Here is a 16,491-nt window from a genome sequence, read left to right as displayed (position 1 = left end):
TGGTCAGGCGTGCAGCTCTTACTGTGGCCGTCTCTGCCAGCTTTACGGCGTCTACTATGACTGCTGTCCGTACTGTCCACTACCTCTGTAAAGAGCTGTATTACCTGGGAAATAAGCTAAGAGAGCAGCCATGGGGGGCGCGAGTGTCACAGAAGGACCAGCAGGGGTTCTCTGCTTCATCAAGGCAGAAAAAATAAACGCTGCAGATTAACTTGACTAACCAGCTTCAAGAAGCGGGAAATACCCAACTAATCACGTGACTGTCCTCCTCCTTACGACACCCACGAATGGACTGCTACCGGACCCCGTGTGGCCTCTGTGGGGTGCGGCAGCTGTGGCACCGCCTGCGGCGTCCCGGAGCCGGAGAGGAGGGTCTGACCAGCGGGCCAGGCTCACCTTCTTAACAAGGTCTTGTCCGTTGGCGCAGACATCGTTCACCCGGTCCTTGTGGACAGTGAAGTCTGTCTCGAAAGCTTCGTGTTTCTTCAGTAAGCCCTGGAGTGGAAGCAGCAAGGCCAGCAACTGAGAGCCCGGCATGTGCCCTGTGCGCCAGGTCCAGGGGACAGTGGGGAACAGAACTAGAAAGTCCCTGCCCTCACACGCATCACATTCCAGCTGGGACTAAGACAACAGACAGGGACGGACACAAACAGGTAATCGTCAGGGAGTAGAAGCAGCGTGCAGCGAGGGTAACCGGCAGTAGGTGGGCGTGAGAAGTGCGGTCATGGGAGCCCTTTCTGAGGGGTTGGCACCCGCTAGCCAACCTGTAGCGTCCCTCTTCCCCTCTAGAAGACCACAGCGTGAACGCAAAGCAAGCTTAAGATAAACACCCACACAACAATCCGAGCACATCTCCTACGGGACTTGCAAGTCTCGTCTTTTCCTCGGTATGGCTGACGCTCTGGAGACGACGCCCTTTGCACTCGCTTCCAGGGGACTCACTCACCCCATCTAAATTCGACTAAACCACCCAGAGCTGCTGAACGGATGCTCACTGTGGGGAAGTGGCTCAGGGGCTACCCTGACTCTTGGAATGCAACTCTGCTTCCACAGCTGGTGGCACGGTTCAGGAACGTGTGACCACAGTGTGTAGCTCCTGCTATCAAGAGGGGAGTCTACTGACCCACCCTGGGACCCGGGGCTGCCTTGTGACTGCTCTGACAATGGAAGGCAGCAAGGTCGATGTTGTGTAACACCTGCCACTAGGCCGTATGACCCCTTGCAGCCTCTGCCTTTACCTCTGAGGGCTGGTCTAGCCTCCGGAGGAGGGGAGGGGACCTGAGACGTCCCAGGTGCCAGCGCACAAGTGACGCCCTCCAGCTCAGTGCAGCTGTGTGAGGATCCCATGGGAAAGCAGCAGAGGGAAGGCCTGTCCACTCACAGACTCATGGGAAGTAAACTGCTGCTGGCTTCAGGGCTTTTACACAGCAGCAGTTACCCAATGTACTCAGGAAGCCCCTTAAGGACTGAATTCTGTCCCCCAAAGAATATGATGAAGTCCTAACACCCAGCACCTAGGAATGTGGAAATAAGGTTTCTGTGGAAGTAATCAAGTCAAGATGAGGTCATTAGGGTGGGCCGTAATCCAATATGATTTGAGTCCTATAAGAGGAGAGAAATTTAGGGCCGGCCCTGCAGCCGAGTAGTTAAGTTCACACGCTCCGCTTTGCAGCCCAGGATTTCACCAGTTTGAATCCTGGGTGCGGACACGGCACCACTCGTCGGCCCACACTGAGGTGGTGTCTCACACACCACAACTAGAAGAACCCACAACTGAAAAAAATAGACAACTGTGTAACTGGGGGAATTTGGGGAGAAAAAGCAGACAAAAAAAAAAGACTGGCAACAGTCGTTAGCTCAGGTGCCAATCTTTAAAAAAAAAAAAAAAAAAAAAAAAAAAAGGAGAGAAATTTGGACACAGAAACACCAGAGAGAAGACATGGGAAGACACAGCCACGGAGGGAGACAGCCACGTGCAGAGAGGCCGAGCCTGGATTCATGCTGCCACAAGCCTAGGAACGCCTGGGGCCGCCGGAAGCTGAAGACACAGGAAGGTCCTCCCCTAGAAGTGTCAGAGAGCAAGGCCATGTCTACACCTTGATTTCAGGCTTCTAGCCTCCGCAAGTCTAAGAAAGCAAATTTCTGCTGTTTGAAGACACCCCGTTGGTAGTACGTGGTTACAGCAGCCACAGGAAACGAACACAGTGCTAGTACCCTGCGGGAACGACGTGGCTGACTGACAATGGGCTCCCCAGCGGGGCGGACGAAGTCACGCCAACTTTGTCTACAGAGGGTACCGTCTCTGGCAAGAGATCTTGAGGGCTACAGTCAACCCGCCAGATCCTGAGTGAGCCCTGTGTGCTCGCCGGTAAGGCAAGGTCACAGAACAACAAACCAGGCAACGGGGACCAGCAGGCAGCTGCAAAGACGGAAAGCAGGGGCGCCCTCAGTCTCTGACCTGGATGGCAGCCAGAGTGTCTCCGTAGTCCTCGCTGGCCACCAGGGTCATCTTCTCATTGATCCAGGCTTCCTCCTCTTCCACGTTGGCTACAAACTGCTGATATTCCAAGGACTCTTCTAGCCGCTGGCCCCTAATTACAGGAGACAGAAAAAACCAGCCACAATCTCCAACTTTGATTCTGATAGTTAACATACGCTTAAAAATAATTCATGACGAGGGCCCGGCCCAGTGTCGCAGCAGTTAAGTGCGCATATTCTGCTTCAGCGGCCCGGGGTTCGCTGGTTTGGATCCCGGCTATGGACATGGCACCGCTTGGCAAAAGCCATGCTGTGGCAGGCATCCCATGTATAAAGTGGAGGAAGACGGGCATGGATGTTAGCTCAGGGCCACTCTTCCTCAGCAAAGAGAGGAGGATTGGCAGTAGTTAGCTCAGGGCTAATCTTCCTCAAACAAACAAACAAAAATTCATGACGAGTGTGAGATGTGAATGGTTCAATCAAGCCTCCTGCATAATACAAAGTAGGAATAGTGTTGTTCAAACATGAGACTCTGCAACCAGGTGCTTGGTCAGAGGTGGCCCTGAAGCCAGCCGACTGTGACACTTGCACACCCAAGGAAAGTTTTCAAGGGGTGGCAGGAAGCTCTGAGCCTGGCCTCAGGGGCAGGCCTTCCCCATTGTACCCAAAGCGGGACGCGTGCTCTGCCCGCTCACCGAGCTGCAGCCAGCTGCTTCAGCTCTTTCCAGTGCTCCACAAACTGCGCCAGACGCTGCTGAATCTCCTCCTTCCCAATGGTGTTGTCATCAGAAAGCTTCTTTCCAGTGTCCAGGACACCCTGACAAGTAAGAATGATTTGATCAACAACTATCACCTGCTTCTAGACGCTTCCATGAAAAGCCTCAACATCAGATTCAGAGCTTCTCCCTCCCAGTCTGGGACGAGGGGTCACAAACACTGGAGAGACTCAAGCAAAGGATCTCTTTGATGTCGCCTGGGCCCCATCCCTCCCCACTGCCCTCAGCGGGAGGAGGCCCTCCTCACCTGGATAGCAGGCTCGTGCGCAGCCAGTTCTGCCTCCAGCCGTTTGTGCTTCTTCCTCAGGTTCTGGACGCCGGTCAGGTCTCGGCCATAGTCCTCAGAGCTCACCAGCAGCTTCTTCTCCCTGGACCACACAGGCAGTGAGTCAGGCTCTGCACTTTGTGTTTTCAGCTGGGGATGTTTGATCGAAACAGCTCTGACATTTACAGAGCCTATGATGTCCTTCACCTGCGTCTCCCAGTCTCTCCAGGAAAACCTCTGCCTCTTCTGGGAAACAAAAGCTTCTATTCCCCAAACGCACAGTGTCCACACATGTCTCTCTCAGCACCTACTGTGTCTGATCTGCAGAGGGTTGGGGTGCGCTGGAGAACAAGGAGGTGCCACTGGTGTGTCCCTTATCAATCCTACTTGATCAAGTACGTACTTCCATGTACTATAAAAATATTGAGCTAAATATTTTTTTAAAGAAGTGAGGAATGAAGAAAGGATTTTGTCCCTAAAAAAGGTCTGTTTTGGGGCCGGCCCCGTGGCCGAGTGGTTTAGTTCGAGCGCTCTGCTTTGGTGGCCCGGGATTTCACCAGTTCGAATCCTGGGCGTGGACATGGCACTGCTCATGAGGCCATGCTGAGGCCGTGTCCCACACAGCACAACTAGAAAGACCCACAACTAAAATATACATCCATGTACTGAGGGGCTTTGGAAGAAAAAGGAAAAATAAAATCTTAAAAAAAAATAGTAATCGTTAAAAAAAAAAAACCACACCCTGTCTGTTTACATGCTACATCAACTGGAAAAGGCTGACTGCAATTTTGGGGGGAGGGGTGATTAAAAAAACAGCTCTCTGTGCTCCAAGCAGCAGTGTTCCACAGGATCAGTCTTTCCTGGATATGAACTCACTAGCTGCCCCTGCGATCTAAGGGCAAGATCTAGATAAGACTTAGGATAACTGCCAGGCTTCACTACCATTTTGGAGGCCATCGCTGATCATTATCACCACACAGCTGGATCTCAGGAGAAGAGACTGAGGATCCCACGGTGCGTGTGTGCAGAGTTGGGACCCAGCCCAGCACACTGCTGAGCCCACACCCTTTCTGCCACACTTTCCTGTCTCCCACACAATCCAGGAGAGACTGAAACCTCCTGGCCAGGCGCCCTGAACCTCCTGACTCTCTTTCAGTGCACCGTTCCTAGCGCCTGCCCCTGAAGGTTCAAGGCGCGTCCCAGAGGATGAGGTGAGATCCCAGGAGCACCTACTTGATCCAGGACTCCTCATCATCCATGTCCCTGAAGAACTGGTGCAGGCGATGGGATTCATTCAGCTTGGCTCGCCGGGAGGCTGCCATGCTCTTGATCTTCTGGAAACGACCATTGATGGTGTCCCGCTTGTCCTTCACTTGGGAGGTGTCAAAGGCACTGCTGGTCATCAGGCTGTCTGCCTGGCTGTTCAGGTCCTTCAGGCGATCCTGGGGCAGAGGACATAACGAGAGGAGTCAGAAATCTGGGTCTCCCATGAATATCTGCTTGAAAATAAGAATGTAGGAATTCCTCATTGACAGGGTGGTTCAATATTTATTCGTGTGGAGTGCTGACATTCTCAAAGTGTGGTATGTAGACCGCTGAGGTCTATGAGGTCAGAACTGTTTTTACAAGAACACAAAAACATCATCTGCCTTTTGCACTGTGTGGACATTTGCACTGATAGTGCAAACACAATGAGGGGAATGCTGAGGCCTTAGGCTCAAGGCAGTGGTACCTGCACTAGCAGAAATCCGATTCTTTCCTGCCATGCACTTGCAGTAAAAAATGCTTTTTCACTTGAGAATATCCCTAAAAAAGCAGCAAAAGCTGATAATTTTATTAAATATTCTTCATTAAGAATATGTCATTTTAGGGGCTGCCCTCGTGGCACAGCAGTTAAGTTCGCACGTTCCGCTTCGGCGGCCCAGGGTTCGCCGGTTCAGATGCCAGGGGTGGACATGGCACCGCTTGGCAAGCCATGCTGCGGCAGGCATCCCACATATAAAGTAGAGGAAGATGGGCACGGATGTGAGCTCAGGGCCAGTCTTCCTCAGCAAAAAGAGGAGGATTGGCAGCAGTTAGCTCAGGGCTAATCTTCCTCAAAAAAATAAAAAAAAAAAAAAAAAAGAGAACATGTCATTTTAATACCGTATGTGTAGTTCCCGTTTCATCACACACAGCACTTCTGCTGCACACTCCAGTGCAGTGACCGGCTTGAGGAAAAGCCCCCGCTGTGAGCTGAGCCAGCCACTCTTCAAGGACCACTGTGGTCACTTGAAAGAACCAACAGACAACTAGGATCATTCACACTTCAATATTGGCAAATATTCTGTCAAGAATAAAGTGAACCTGTCACTTTAAAGAAAACGGAGTTTGTTGCTAATGATAAAATTCAAACTTTCATGAGAAAACTACACTTTTGGATAATTTGCACTAACCCCTACAAGTTGACAGCTTTGCAATATGTATGTAAAGATCACTGTGTTGAGACTGGTTGGGATGTTAATGAATGTGATGATATAATGAAATGAGTCAGTATTTAAAAGATCTACTTAACTCAGCACACCAGTACTCTCCAAATGATTCTGTAACATCATGCATAGGTAAAAAAGATCCATTCAAAGTCTAAACGGACCAGTGGATTTTAATATAAAACAGTACGAAAAACTCAGTGACAGGGTTTCAGTGTCCACTGTGCAACTAACTTTTAAGAAATGAGCATTTACTGAGATTGGTGTAGTATCCTGCGTTCAACATTAATTACCTGAATTAAAATACCACTCCATTCTCTAAGTACCTGTGTGAGGCTGTGTTTTCATTGTGTGCAACACTCCACAACAAACTGAATTCAGAGCGTCTGTGAGAATCCAACTGTCTTCTATTAAGTTGGGCATTCAAGAAATGTGCAAAATTACAACCAATGCCACTCTTCCAGCTACATTTTTGTTTTTAGAAAAATACAGTTATTATTCATTTAAAAAGTTACTTACGTTAATAATTTCTAATGGGCTTATTATTTTAAATGAATTAATAAACTTTTTGTCAGTTTTCTCAACTTTCTTACTTTGAAATAATTATAGATCCATGAGAAGTTGCAAAAATAGTATAGGTTCCATGTACCCTTCACCCAGTTCCTCCCAACTGTCGCATTTTTCACAGCACAGTATCAAAACCGGGAAACTGACACTGGTACAGTCAACCCACAGACCTTGTTCAGAGTTCACCAATTTTATACGCATCGTTTCTGTGCCTCTATGAGTGTACGTATGTAGTTCTGGGCAATTATCATGTGTAGATTTGTGTAACTATTGCCAAATCAAGACACAGATATTGTTCTGCCAGCACAAGGAACTTCCTTCTACTTTTAGGGTTGCTCGCCCACCCCCATTTGGAGGCCCAGGGCAACTACTAATTTGCTCTCCATCTCTATAATTTGTCATTTTGAGAATGTTACATAAATGGGGACAGTATGTAACCCCTTGAGATTTTTTTTAAATATAACTTTTAAGATTTATTTTTATTTTTTTGAGGAAGATTAGCCCTGAGCTAACGTCTGCTGCCAATCCTCCTCTTTTTGCTGAGGAAGACTGGCCCTGAGTTCACATCCATGCTCATCTTCCTCTACTTTACATGTGGGATGCCTACCACAGCATGGCTTTTGCCAAGCGGCGCCATGTCCATACGCACGATCCAAACCGGTGAACCCCGGGCTGCCGAAGAGGAATGCGTGAACTTGATCACTGTGACACCGGGCCGGTCCCCTAAGATTTATTTTTTAATAATGGTGAACACTGATAGATAAAACCCACATAATAAACTCTTTTAGTTACATAATGTTAGTTTCTCACAATGTTTGAGAACCTTGGCAGTAAGTGACAGACGTCGCTCTCCTCCAATGCGCTGGATCTCCTCAAGAGTTGTCCACAGCCATGCCCCAATGCAGCCTGGCTGCCTCCCCCAGCTCACCTCATGGGCAGATATATCTGCCTCCAGCAGCTGATGTTTTTTTAGCAAGTTATTCACAGAAGCCAGGTCTTTGCCGTAATCCTCAGATGCCAGAAGGGCCTCCACCTGGCAATGAAAGACAGAAGGGAAAGGCTACTGCATGGAGCACATTTAGTGTTCAGGGAAATCCCAGAAGCCTGCTTGTAATTCCAGGTCTCTTCTCAATCACACGTTACTAGTGCTATGCCTGCTCAGCTTGTATCAGCCTGCACGGCCTAAGATGCGTTCCTTTGTGTAAATGCAGACTCAAAAGCCTATGAATTTAAATACTACAGCTAAAGGCTGGGTCACTGAGCCTTCACAGTGGTACACTGGCAAAATGCACAGCAATCCCCTTCAAGGGGTCTCCCCAGGGGAAGAACCAGCAGCATGGGCAAAGATTAATACACAAAGAGGTTCATGGCAGCAAAATGTACGCTACCGAAAAGCCGGGACACCTGAATGACCAACAACAGGGGAAGGGCTACAAATGACGGCGTAACTCGGTGACGGACTTCCGCTGTGTTCAGACATTCAGGAAGAACTTTTAGCGACTTGGATAACACTCCCAATATGCACTAATGAAAAATGACGTGTGAAAACACGTATAGAGTAGGTATGCAGACAGTGGTGGTTTCTAACAACTTCTATTTCTTCATACTACTTTTCTTTTTAAGGTATGCTTTCTTAGTGAGGAAGATTGGCCCTGAGCTAACATCTGTTGCCCATCTTCCTCTTGTTTTCCTTTTTTCCTCCCCTAAGCCCCAAGTACATAGTTGTACCTCCTTCTAGTTCTTCTACGTGGGACACTGCCCCAGCAAGGCTGGATGAGCAGTGCGGATCCACACCCAGGATCCGAACTGGTGAACCCCAGGCCGCCAAAGCAAAGCGCACAAACTTAACCACTACACCACCGGGCCAGACCCTTCATACTTTCTGTACTCTCTAAATCTTCCACAGAGAATGCGTTACCTACTCTGGCTTCCTGACTCTTTGCTATTTGATTTCTATCTAGGCACAGACTCGCTGGAGCTGCCTATCACAGAGACCCCCATAACCTCTTCCTATTTGCATTCCCTACGGAGATGAGCGATCTGTGGTCTAAGTCTCATCAAAGATAAGCTCTCTCTTCTCTAAGTGTTCATTCTGTCTGCTGATGAATCCCTAACGGCACACAACTCCCATTTGATAATGGTTTCTGTTGAAAGGGGCATTGGGAAAGCCCTGCTCTTTCATGGTTTGGGGCCTGTTGCCCCAGTGACTAGAAGTCCTCCAATGGTGGGAAGGGAAACCACTGGGCATTACCTCAGAAAGCCAGAAGTCAAAGTCCTTGATTCCGGTGTTAAAGTTCTGCTGCTTGTTGGCTTCTTTCAGTTTTTGGCTCTTTTCAGCTGACTTCTGTACCAGAAACTGCCACTGGTCAGCTAAGGCAGCCAGCCGGGCCTGGGGAAGAGAAGGGAGCCATTAGAGATGGGGAAATCCAAGCAGAAGTCCCTCTCCTGAGGCTGATGTGACACACTCTGAGAGGAGAATGGACAGCACTCACAGGAGCCACTCTCACTGCATTCCCCACCTGTATTGCCGCCAACAGCCTTCTCATCTCTTTATCTCAAAGTCAGCAGCAGGTTGACAGTAACACGCTAACACTCAAATCCAAGCCCCGCTTCTCGGGCCGGGAGGAGGGGCTGGTGGACCATACCTTGACAGCATCTTCGCTGCCAGCACAGGCCCCACGCTCAATGAGGGAGTTGCCCATGTCAATGACCCCGCGGATCCGGTCAGCATTGGCGTGCAGCTCTGCTTCAAAGGCCTGATGCTTCTGATGCTTGCTCTAAAAATACCAAAAACAACCTGTCAAAACCAGGTCCTACTAGATGACATCCTTTCAGGAAGAAGGGATTCTCAGCAGGGAGGGAGTGGGAGCAAACCTAAAGAACTGGGGGCAAGTTTCAACCTTTTCTTATAGAGAACAATCACAGAATTTGCGTGAATATTGTAGGGGTCAGTCTGTTAGGGAGGGGTTCAGCAGAAGGTCTGGGCCAGGAGAAAGGGAATTTACCGGCCCGGGAGGAGGTGAATTGAGCCAATTCTTAACTCAGCTGGACTAGCTGGCTGGGAGTGAAGTCCTACACAGACACTTTCTAACGTTTTGCAGAAGATGGCAACGGCCAACTGTAGTTTTGAATCCACCTGTACATAATTTCCACCCACGGCTTTCTCCATAGTGGACAAAAGCTCTAAGAAAGAGCACGCACATGGATCTCTCCTCCTCTAAGGCAGCAGTCACTCTGAAGCAATGTGTCTGATGGTCAGGCTGACCCTCTGTCGACAGAGAAGTCTATAGCTGCCGCAGACCTTGGCTTTGCTGGCTTCTCATGGGGCAGCTGCTATTAATCAAAATTCCTGGGTGTCATCAAAAGCCAGGTTTGACTACAGGTGGGGATTTCTCTTTCCTAGGAAAAGAGAGGGCTGGGGGAATAACGGGATCCCGATGCTGGGGCCTGAGTGGGTCTTTAGAAATCCACAAAGAAACAGAAGGTGCGAGAACACCACAAGAGACAAGCGAGGACATAGCTGTAGCACAATTCTGGGTGAGAAATGCAGGGTTTCAGGGGAGAGTGTTATTTGGGGGAAAAGAACCGAAAGGAAAAAGCAGTACAGCTGGGGAGGGGTTCTGCATCACATGTTTCATTTCAGGGGCAGCAACCGGGAAAGGATGGAGCCGCATGGCTGGGAGACAGCGCTAACGTAAAGTGCCCTTCTTACTAACACACTCTGACGCCTGAGCCCAATCACAGGAACACGGGTCTCAAATACCCACAAATCCTGACAAAAGCTCAACTCCCTTTTTTCTGATCACTGTTTGATTCAAATACCATCTATTCTTTTTTTTTTTTCTGCTTTTTCTCCTCAAATCTCCCAGTACACAGTTGTATATTTTAGTTGTGGGCCTTCTAGTTGTGGCATGTGGGACGCCATCTCTACAGAAGAACCTCAACACGGCCTGATGAGTGGTGCCATGTCTGTGCCCAGGATCCGGACTGGTGAAACCCTGGGCCGCCAAAGTTGAGCGTGCGAACTTCACCACTTGGCCACGGGGCTGGCCCCAATACCATCTATTCTATTTCTTCATTTCTTCCATCCATTTAAGCAATTTCTTTCTTTTTAACTGAGTCACTTCTCTCATATGCTTTTTTTTTTCTTTTTTTAAAGATTGGCAATAGATGTTAGCTCAGGCCCAATCTTCCTCTTTTTTTTCTTCTCCCCAAAGCCCTGCAGTACATAGTTGTAGGTCCTTCTGGTTGTGCTATGTGGGATGCCGCCTCAGCGTGGCTTGATGAGCGGTGCCAGGTCTGTTCCCAGGATCTTAACTGGTGAAACTCTGGGCTGCCAAAGCAGAGTGCATGAACTTAACCACTTGGCCACAGGGCCCACCCCCATTTAAGCAACTTCTGAGCTACATTTTGACTGAAAAGCCCCTTCCACTACCCCTTGGATAATGTCCACTTTTCTCTTGACATCTCAGCCCTGGTTCCTCTTATATCTGCAAGCAGATCATCTGCCTCTCTGTGGGTCTCTAGCTGTCCCTCTCCAGTGAGCAGCACCTCAGGACACCAGACTGTGTGTGCAATACAACTCTCACACTCCGCCAGTCTCCCTGCCCTAGGCCACTGAGAAGCATGAGCCCACAGCAAGACGAGCCCACGTCCACACCAAAAAAGCTGGTCATTTCATTTATTGAAAGGACCTCTAGAAAGAAAACAGTCAACTACTGCCCCCCAAATCAAACATTGTGCAGAATTTGCCTACGTGATAAACTGGAGCAGGGAGGGGAGTGAAGGGTTGCAGGCTAATTACAACAGAGAAAGCCACATCCCACAGGCGCACTTGAATGGAGTGTGATGGACGATTAGAAATGAAGAGGATGGATGAAGAGACACCAGCAGACTGTGTGACCACAATAACAAGAATCTCTACAGAAGAACACAAACACTGGAGCTCATTTAACCAAAACTCTTTAAAAAAATAAAAAACTTACCAGCAGCTTGGAAAGCTACAAAAATAGATTAAAATAACAAAAGTTCAGTACACTGATGTGAATACAGGTATCGGCTCTTACACAGAAACTCATTTTGCTGTCATACTTCCCCTGGGAAGCTCAGCGTTTGGGGACAGCAAATAGAAGGGGGGCGGTCCTCAGACTTCTTTCAGAGCAGACATGGTTTCAACAGAGACAAATGAGGACAGGAGCTTTTAAGTGGCTCTGACAATTTGGTGGGACTTTCTCCACTTAGCTTACTAAAATAATTTTCACTGGCTGCACCATGGGTACAAGGAAGTCGTCTTACAGATACGTCCCCCTTAAGATGCCTAATTTAACAACACCTGCTCCATGTCACAGGCTACTTCTGAGATAAACAGCCGGTCCGTTCAGCTCACCTGGATGTTGGTGGGATCCTTATACGACTCATCACTCGCGGTCTGCAGTTTTTCGCTGATCCAAGCCTCAATCTCGTCCACATCCCGGCTAAACTGCTGCAGGGTTTGCGATTCTCCCAGCTTTGACCTTTTCTCAATCATCTGGGCTTTTAAACGTCGCCACCTGAGAAAGTGAAACCGAGACCAGATGTGAACATCCCTTGGAGTTTGACAGGGCAGGGCTCTCGCACGAGGATAGGTGAGATCTGTCAGCACCAGGAAACACCCACCTGTCCAAAACCTCATTGCGCCGGCTAGAGATGTCACCTTTCGCATAGTGGCCAGCAGCAATGAGCTGGTCAGCGAAGGACTGCAGAGCGGCGATCTTCTCCTCCTGTTGGCAGACAAAGGCGTGAGGTTAAGCTGGGCAGGATGCCCCTGCCTGGCCTCGACTGCAGGTCTTGAGGGAGAATGGTTATTTTGGGTGACTGAGAACTAGCCGGTGACAGGATCGGAATACAGCGACACTTTAGAAGCAGGAGTGTAAAAAGCCAGAAGAAAGCTTGATTTCAATCATTACTAGAGTAGAGTTTAACTCAAGAAGATTCCAGGTCACGCTGGGCTGGGGCAGGGGCTAGAACACCAACAGATGTCAGACAAAATTACCTCAACAGGATCAGGTTGTCAGATTTTCAACAAAACGGTTTGTAAATTGAAGTTTTACATCTTTCTGATCTGTTCATGTTCATGCATTCCCTTACCAACCACAAAATTGTTTTTCTTTCCCTTCACAATACGTTTTTTCCCCTGTGGCATCCCCACTATTAAAACCTCAGAAATACCATAATTTATATAAAAAAACCACTTATGTACATATCATTCTTCCCCAACTATCCAGTATTACTGGAGATATCACAGTGACTGTGTCACTTCTTTGGAGGAGTCAGCATCAAGTATTTTAATTTAAGGAAGCTGCCAAAGCTCTCCAGCTGAGTTAAGCAAGTCAATGACTCTTTTCACTCCAGTCATTAAGGAAAGAAAGGAGAATAAGCCAACAAAGGGAGAAGACATCAATCTGGAAAAATCTAGCTGCGGATTCTACGGTACAAAGGTCTCACCTGGACATTAATTGCTTTGTCAAAGTCCTCGTGCTTTTTGATCAGGGCCTCCACACTGTCCAGTGAGTCTCCTTTGTCTTCGGTGTTCAAGAAGGCCTCCCGGGCAGCCATCCAGTTCTCAGCTTGCTCACAGTCTCGATGAAACAGCTGAAGGGGAGAGGGAGGTGAGAAGACGGAGCTTTTGGCAATGAAACACCTGGTCAGACCCCATGGCAAACAGGAAGCTGCTGTCCAGCACACGTACCTGCAGTTCGAGGCACTGATCCAACATCATCCTGCGCTGAACCCAGGCCTTCTCCAGATCCGCACGCTCCTGATCTAGAATATCTAGTTTCTCCTTGATCTCCGGGCTGGCATAGTGCCTATGCGCCAACAGCTGCTGCCCAAACTGCTCAAATGCCTGGAAAGTGCCAGCCCTGGCATCAATTTCTGTCCGGTGCTCCTGCCAAAAGGAGAGAAAGGATTAGGTAACTGGCACAGATGCCCACTCTAATACCAACCACCAAGAGACTCAACAACGGGGCGGGCCGGGCGGGCACAGCGGCGAGGTCCTCCTGGCCCAGCAGAGCAACCATGTTTCTGCCACTCGGCAGGCACGTCTACCCACCTGATGTCGTTCCAGCAAAGCTTCAGCTCCAGTGACATCCTTGGCTAGCTCATCTGAGGACACCAACCCCCGTATTCCATTGATCCAGGACATGAGGTCCCTGGAAACCAGATCCCAGAGCAATAGCTATTACATATCTGGTGAGCATGCCTTCTACCCAGGAAAAGGAAAAACTACATAATTCTTGTCTCAGACGGTTATTTAGGGTTAATCTCAATCTACTGAATGGGGCTAGATCTCTGGGCCAAGTACTCCAAAGCCTTGTCTGTCTTGTTGAGATATTTAAAAAAAAAATCAAGACTTTCTCAGAGGAAAAGCAAATTAGGTTTATAACTAAGGTCTTTTTTTTTAATTTGCTTTATTTTATTTTTTTAAGGAAGATCAGCCCTGAGCTAACATCTGCAGCCAATCCTCTTTTTGCTGAGAAAGACTGGTCCTGAGCTAACATCCGTGCCCATCTTCCTCTACTTTGTATATGACACGCCTACCACAGCATGGCTTGCCAAGCGGTGCCATGTCCACACCCGGGATGCGAACTGACGAACCACGGGCTGCTGAAGTGGAACCTGCGAACTTAACCGCTGTGCCACCAGGCCAGCCCAATAACTAAAATCTTTTAACCTTACGAAATAATAGCTTCTAACAGAGGCAATAGTTATAGTTAAGTTTTTGTTTCTTTTTTTTTAAAGATTTTATTTTTTTTTATTTTTTCCTTTTTCTCCCCAAGGTCCCCCGGTGCATAGTTGTATATTCTCCGTTGTGGGTCCTTCTAGTTGTGGTATGTGGGATGCTGCCTCAGCGTGGTTTGATGAGCAGTGCCATGTCTGCGCCCAGGATTTGAACCAACGAAACACTGGGCCGCCTGCAGCAGAGTGCACAAACTTAACCACTCAGCCACGGGGCCAGCCCCATATAGTTTAGTTTCTTAGAGCTTCAAATGAAAATACCTTTCTTTGGGATTAAGCCTTAAAATTCCTGGGTCTATGCATGCATATAACCCAGCATCTTACACATGTCCACACACCAGGGCACAAAAATCAATATGTAAAGCCAGGTGTATGCTTCCTTTTATATAAAACACCCCGAACAGGCAAATCCAGAGAGACAGAGCACATTCGATGCGAGGGGACTGGGGAGTGATTACTTACGGGTATGAGGCGTTCTAGGATGATGGCAATGTTTCCGAACTAGAGAGAGGTGCTGGTTGTATAACAATGTGAATGCACTAAATGCTACAGAACTACACACTTTAAAATGGCTAATTGTTATGTGACCTTCACCTCAACAAAACCCCAAAAAGCAACAACAACTGGGACCTCCTAGCAGAGGCCTGTGAAGGGGAAAAGCATCACCTGCCTATCCCATCCCAGTAGAGGGAAAGCCCAGTTAAAACGGACATACGCATATACACAGGAGTGTGTGTGAGCAAACACCGTTAGCACAAAAACATACAAAAGAAACGTCATCCTGGGGCCGGCCCAGTGGTGTAGAGTTAAGTTCACACACTCCGTTTCCGTGGCCCAGGGTTCACCAGCTGAGATCCCAGGCGCAGACCTACACAGAGCACATCAAGCTATGTTGTGGCAGTGCCCAAATAGAACTAGAGGGACTCACAACTAGGGTATACAGCCATGGACTGGGGCTTTGGGGAGAAGAAAAGAGGAAATGTTGTCCTAAATGGGCCTAGTAAAAAAGCTACAAATCACCCATTCAGCCTTGAAAAGATGGAGGTCCCAGATTAAGGGACATTCCACATGACAACTGGCCTGGACCCTTCAAAAATGTCAACATCATGAAAGACAAAACACAGAAGGCAGTCAGGTACTGTTCTAGATCAAGGAGACCAGACTGCCAAATGCAATGCTCATTCTCGACTGAATCCTAGATCAATAAATAAGCCCTGACTAGAAAACACATATTTGAGACAACTGGAAAAAACGAATACGGACTTAAATATTACTGCATTTGTGTTGGATTTCTTGAGTTTGATAATGAAGATGCAGTTATGTGGGAGAAGGTCCTTGCTCCTAGGACATATGTGCTCAAGTAGTTGAGGTGAAGTGTCACGTATCTGCAACCCACTTTCATGTGATTCAGAAAAACCAAAGGACATATTTACAGATAAAATGAATGTCACAAAAGTTAACTGGCAGCTACAGGTGAAGGGCATCATGGATGTTCACTTTTAGTCTTTCCATTTCTCTGTAGCCTCGAAATTTTTCAAAATACAAAAGTCCGGGGCTGGTCCCGCAGGCCAGTGGTTAAGTTTGCACGCTCCGCTGCAGGCGGCCCAGTGTTTCGTTGGTTCGAATCCTGGGCGCGGACATGGCACTGCTCATCAAACCATGGTGAGGCAGTGTCCCACATACCACAACTGGAAGGACCCACAACAAAGAATATACAACTAGGTACCGGGGGACTTTGGGAAGAAAAAGGAAAAAATAAAAAAAATCTTTAAAAAAAATACAAAAGTCCATGGAAGAGACTAAGGTATATCTATATAAAGTGGAAAATAAGTCTAAGGAAGGAATATAATATATAGCATTTGGGAAATATCTTCCTAATGAAAACGATCACTACTAAGGCTCTATGCCCTAGAGGTGAGTGGATGCTGTGCCTTACCGGAAGTCACTGAGGAAGCGCTGCAGGTCGTGCGAGTCACCCAGCTTGGCCTTGCGTTGGTCCGCACGCTTTCCCAGGCTGCTCCACGCCTGGTTTAACTCGGTGCATTTTTCTTGGAGATCCTCTGCAGACTCAGGATGGGACTGGATCAGACGCTCGGCTGTTTCCCCGAGGGAATTGACCTATGGGAAGAAAGTGGTGAGAAAGCACAAACTAAGGGAGCAG

General features: G+C 48.2%; 1 protein-coding gene across 9 annotated transcripts in view; it reads right to left on the bottom strand.

Moving 5' to 3' along the window:
• Positions 1-16,491, bottom strand: part of SPTAN1 (spectrin alpha, non-erythrocytic 1) — a 64,802-nt gene that overhangs the window by 8,933 nt on the left and 39,378 nt on the right. For 6 of the 9 annotated variants that reach the window (XM_046653746.1, XM_046653737.1, XM_046653763.1 and 3 more), the window contains 15 exons: positions 16,267-16,448; positions 13,645-13,744; positions 13,282-13,479; positions 13,038-13,184; positions 12,210-12,313; positions 11,941-12,103; positions 11,540-11,554; positions 9,200-9,331; positions 8,806-8,943; positions 7,483-7,587; positions 4,753-4,961; positions 3,502-3,622; positions 3,174-3,295; positions 2,459-2,591; positions 397-495 (listed from right to left, as the gene is read on the bottom strand). In XM_046653746.1, the coding sequence (XP_046509702.1) occupies positions 397-495; positions 2,459-2,591; positions 3,174-3,295; positions 3,502-3,622; positions 4,753-4,961; positions 7,483-7,587; positions 8,806-8,943; positions 9,200-9,331; positions 11,540-11,554; positions 11,941-12,103; positions 12,210-12,313; positions 13,038-13,184; positions 13,282-13,479; positions 13,645-13,744; positions 16,267-16,448 (1,968 nt within the window). The remainder of the gene's footprint in view (positions 1-396; positions 496-2,458; positions 2,592-3,173; positions 3,296-3,501; positions 3,623-4,752; positions 4,962-7,482; positions 7,588-8,805; positions 8,944-9,199; positions 9,332-11,539; positions 11,555-11,940; positions 12,104-12,209; positions 12,314-13,037; positions 13,185-13,281; positions 13,480-13,644; positions 13,745-16,266; positions 16,449-16,491) is intronic. The other 3 variants (XM_046653799.1, XM_046653771.1, XM_046653805.1) reach the window with 1 other exon arrangement.

Source organism: Equus quagga, chromosome 1, assembly GCF_021613505.1.
Source record: "Equus quagga isolate Etosha38 chromosome 1, UCLA_HA_Equagga_1.0, whole genome shotgun sequence".
NCBI lineage: Eukaryota > Metazoa > Chordata > Mammalia > Perissodactyla > Equidae > Equus > Equus quagga.
Note: the sequence above shows the minus strand (reverse complement) of the source record. Positions and strands in the feature narration are given on the sequence as shown.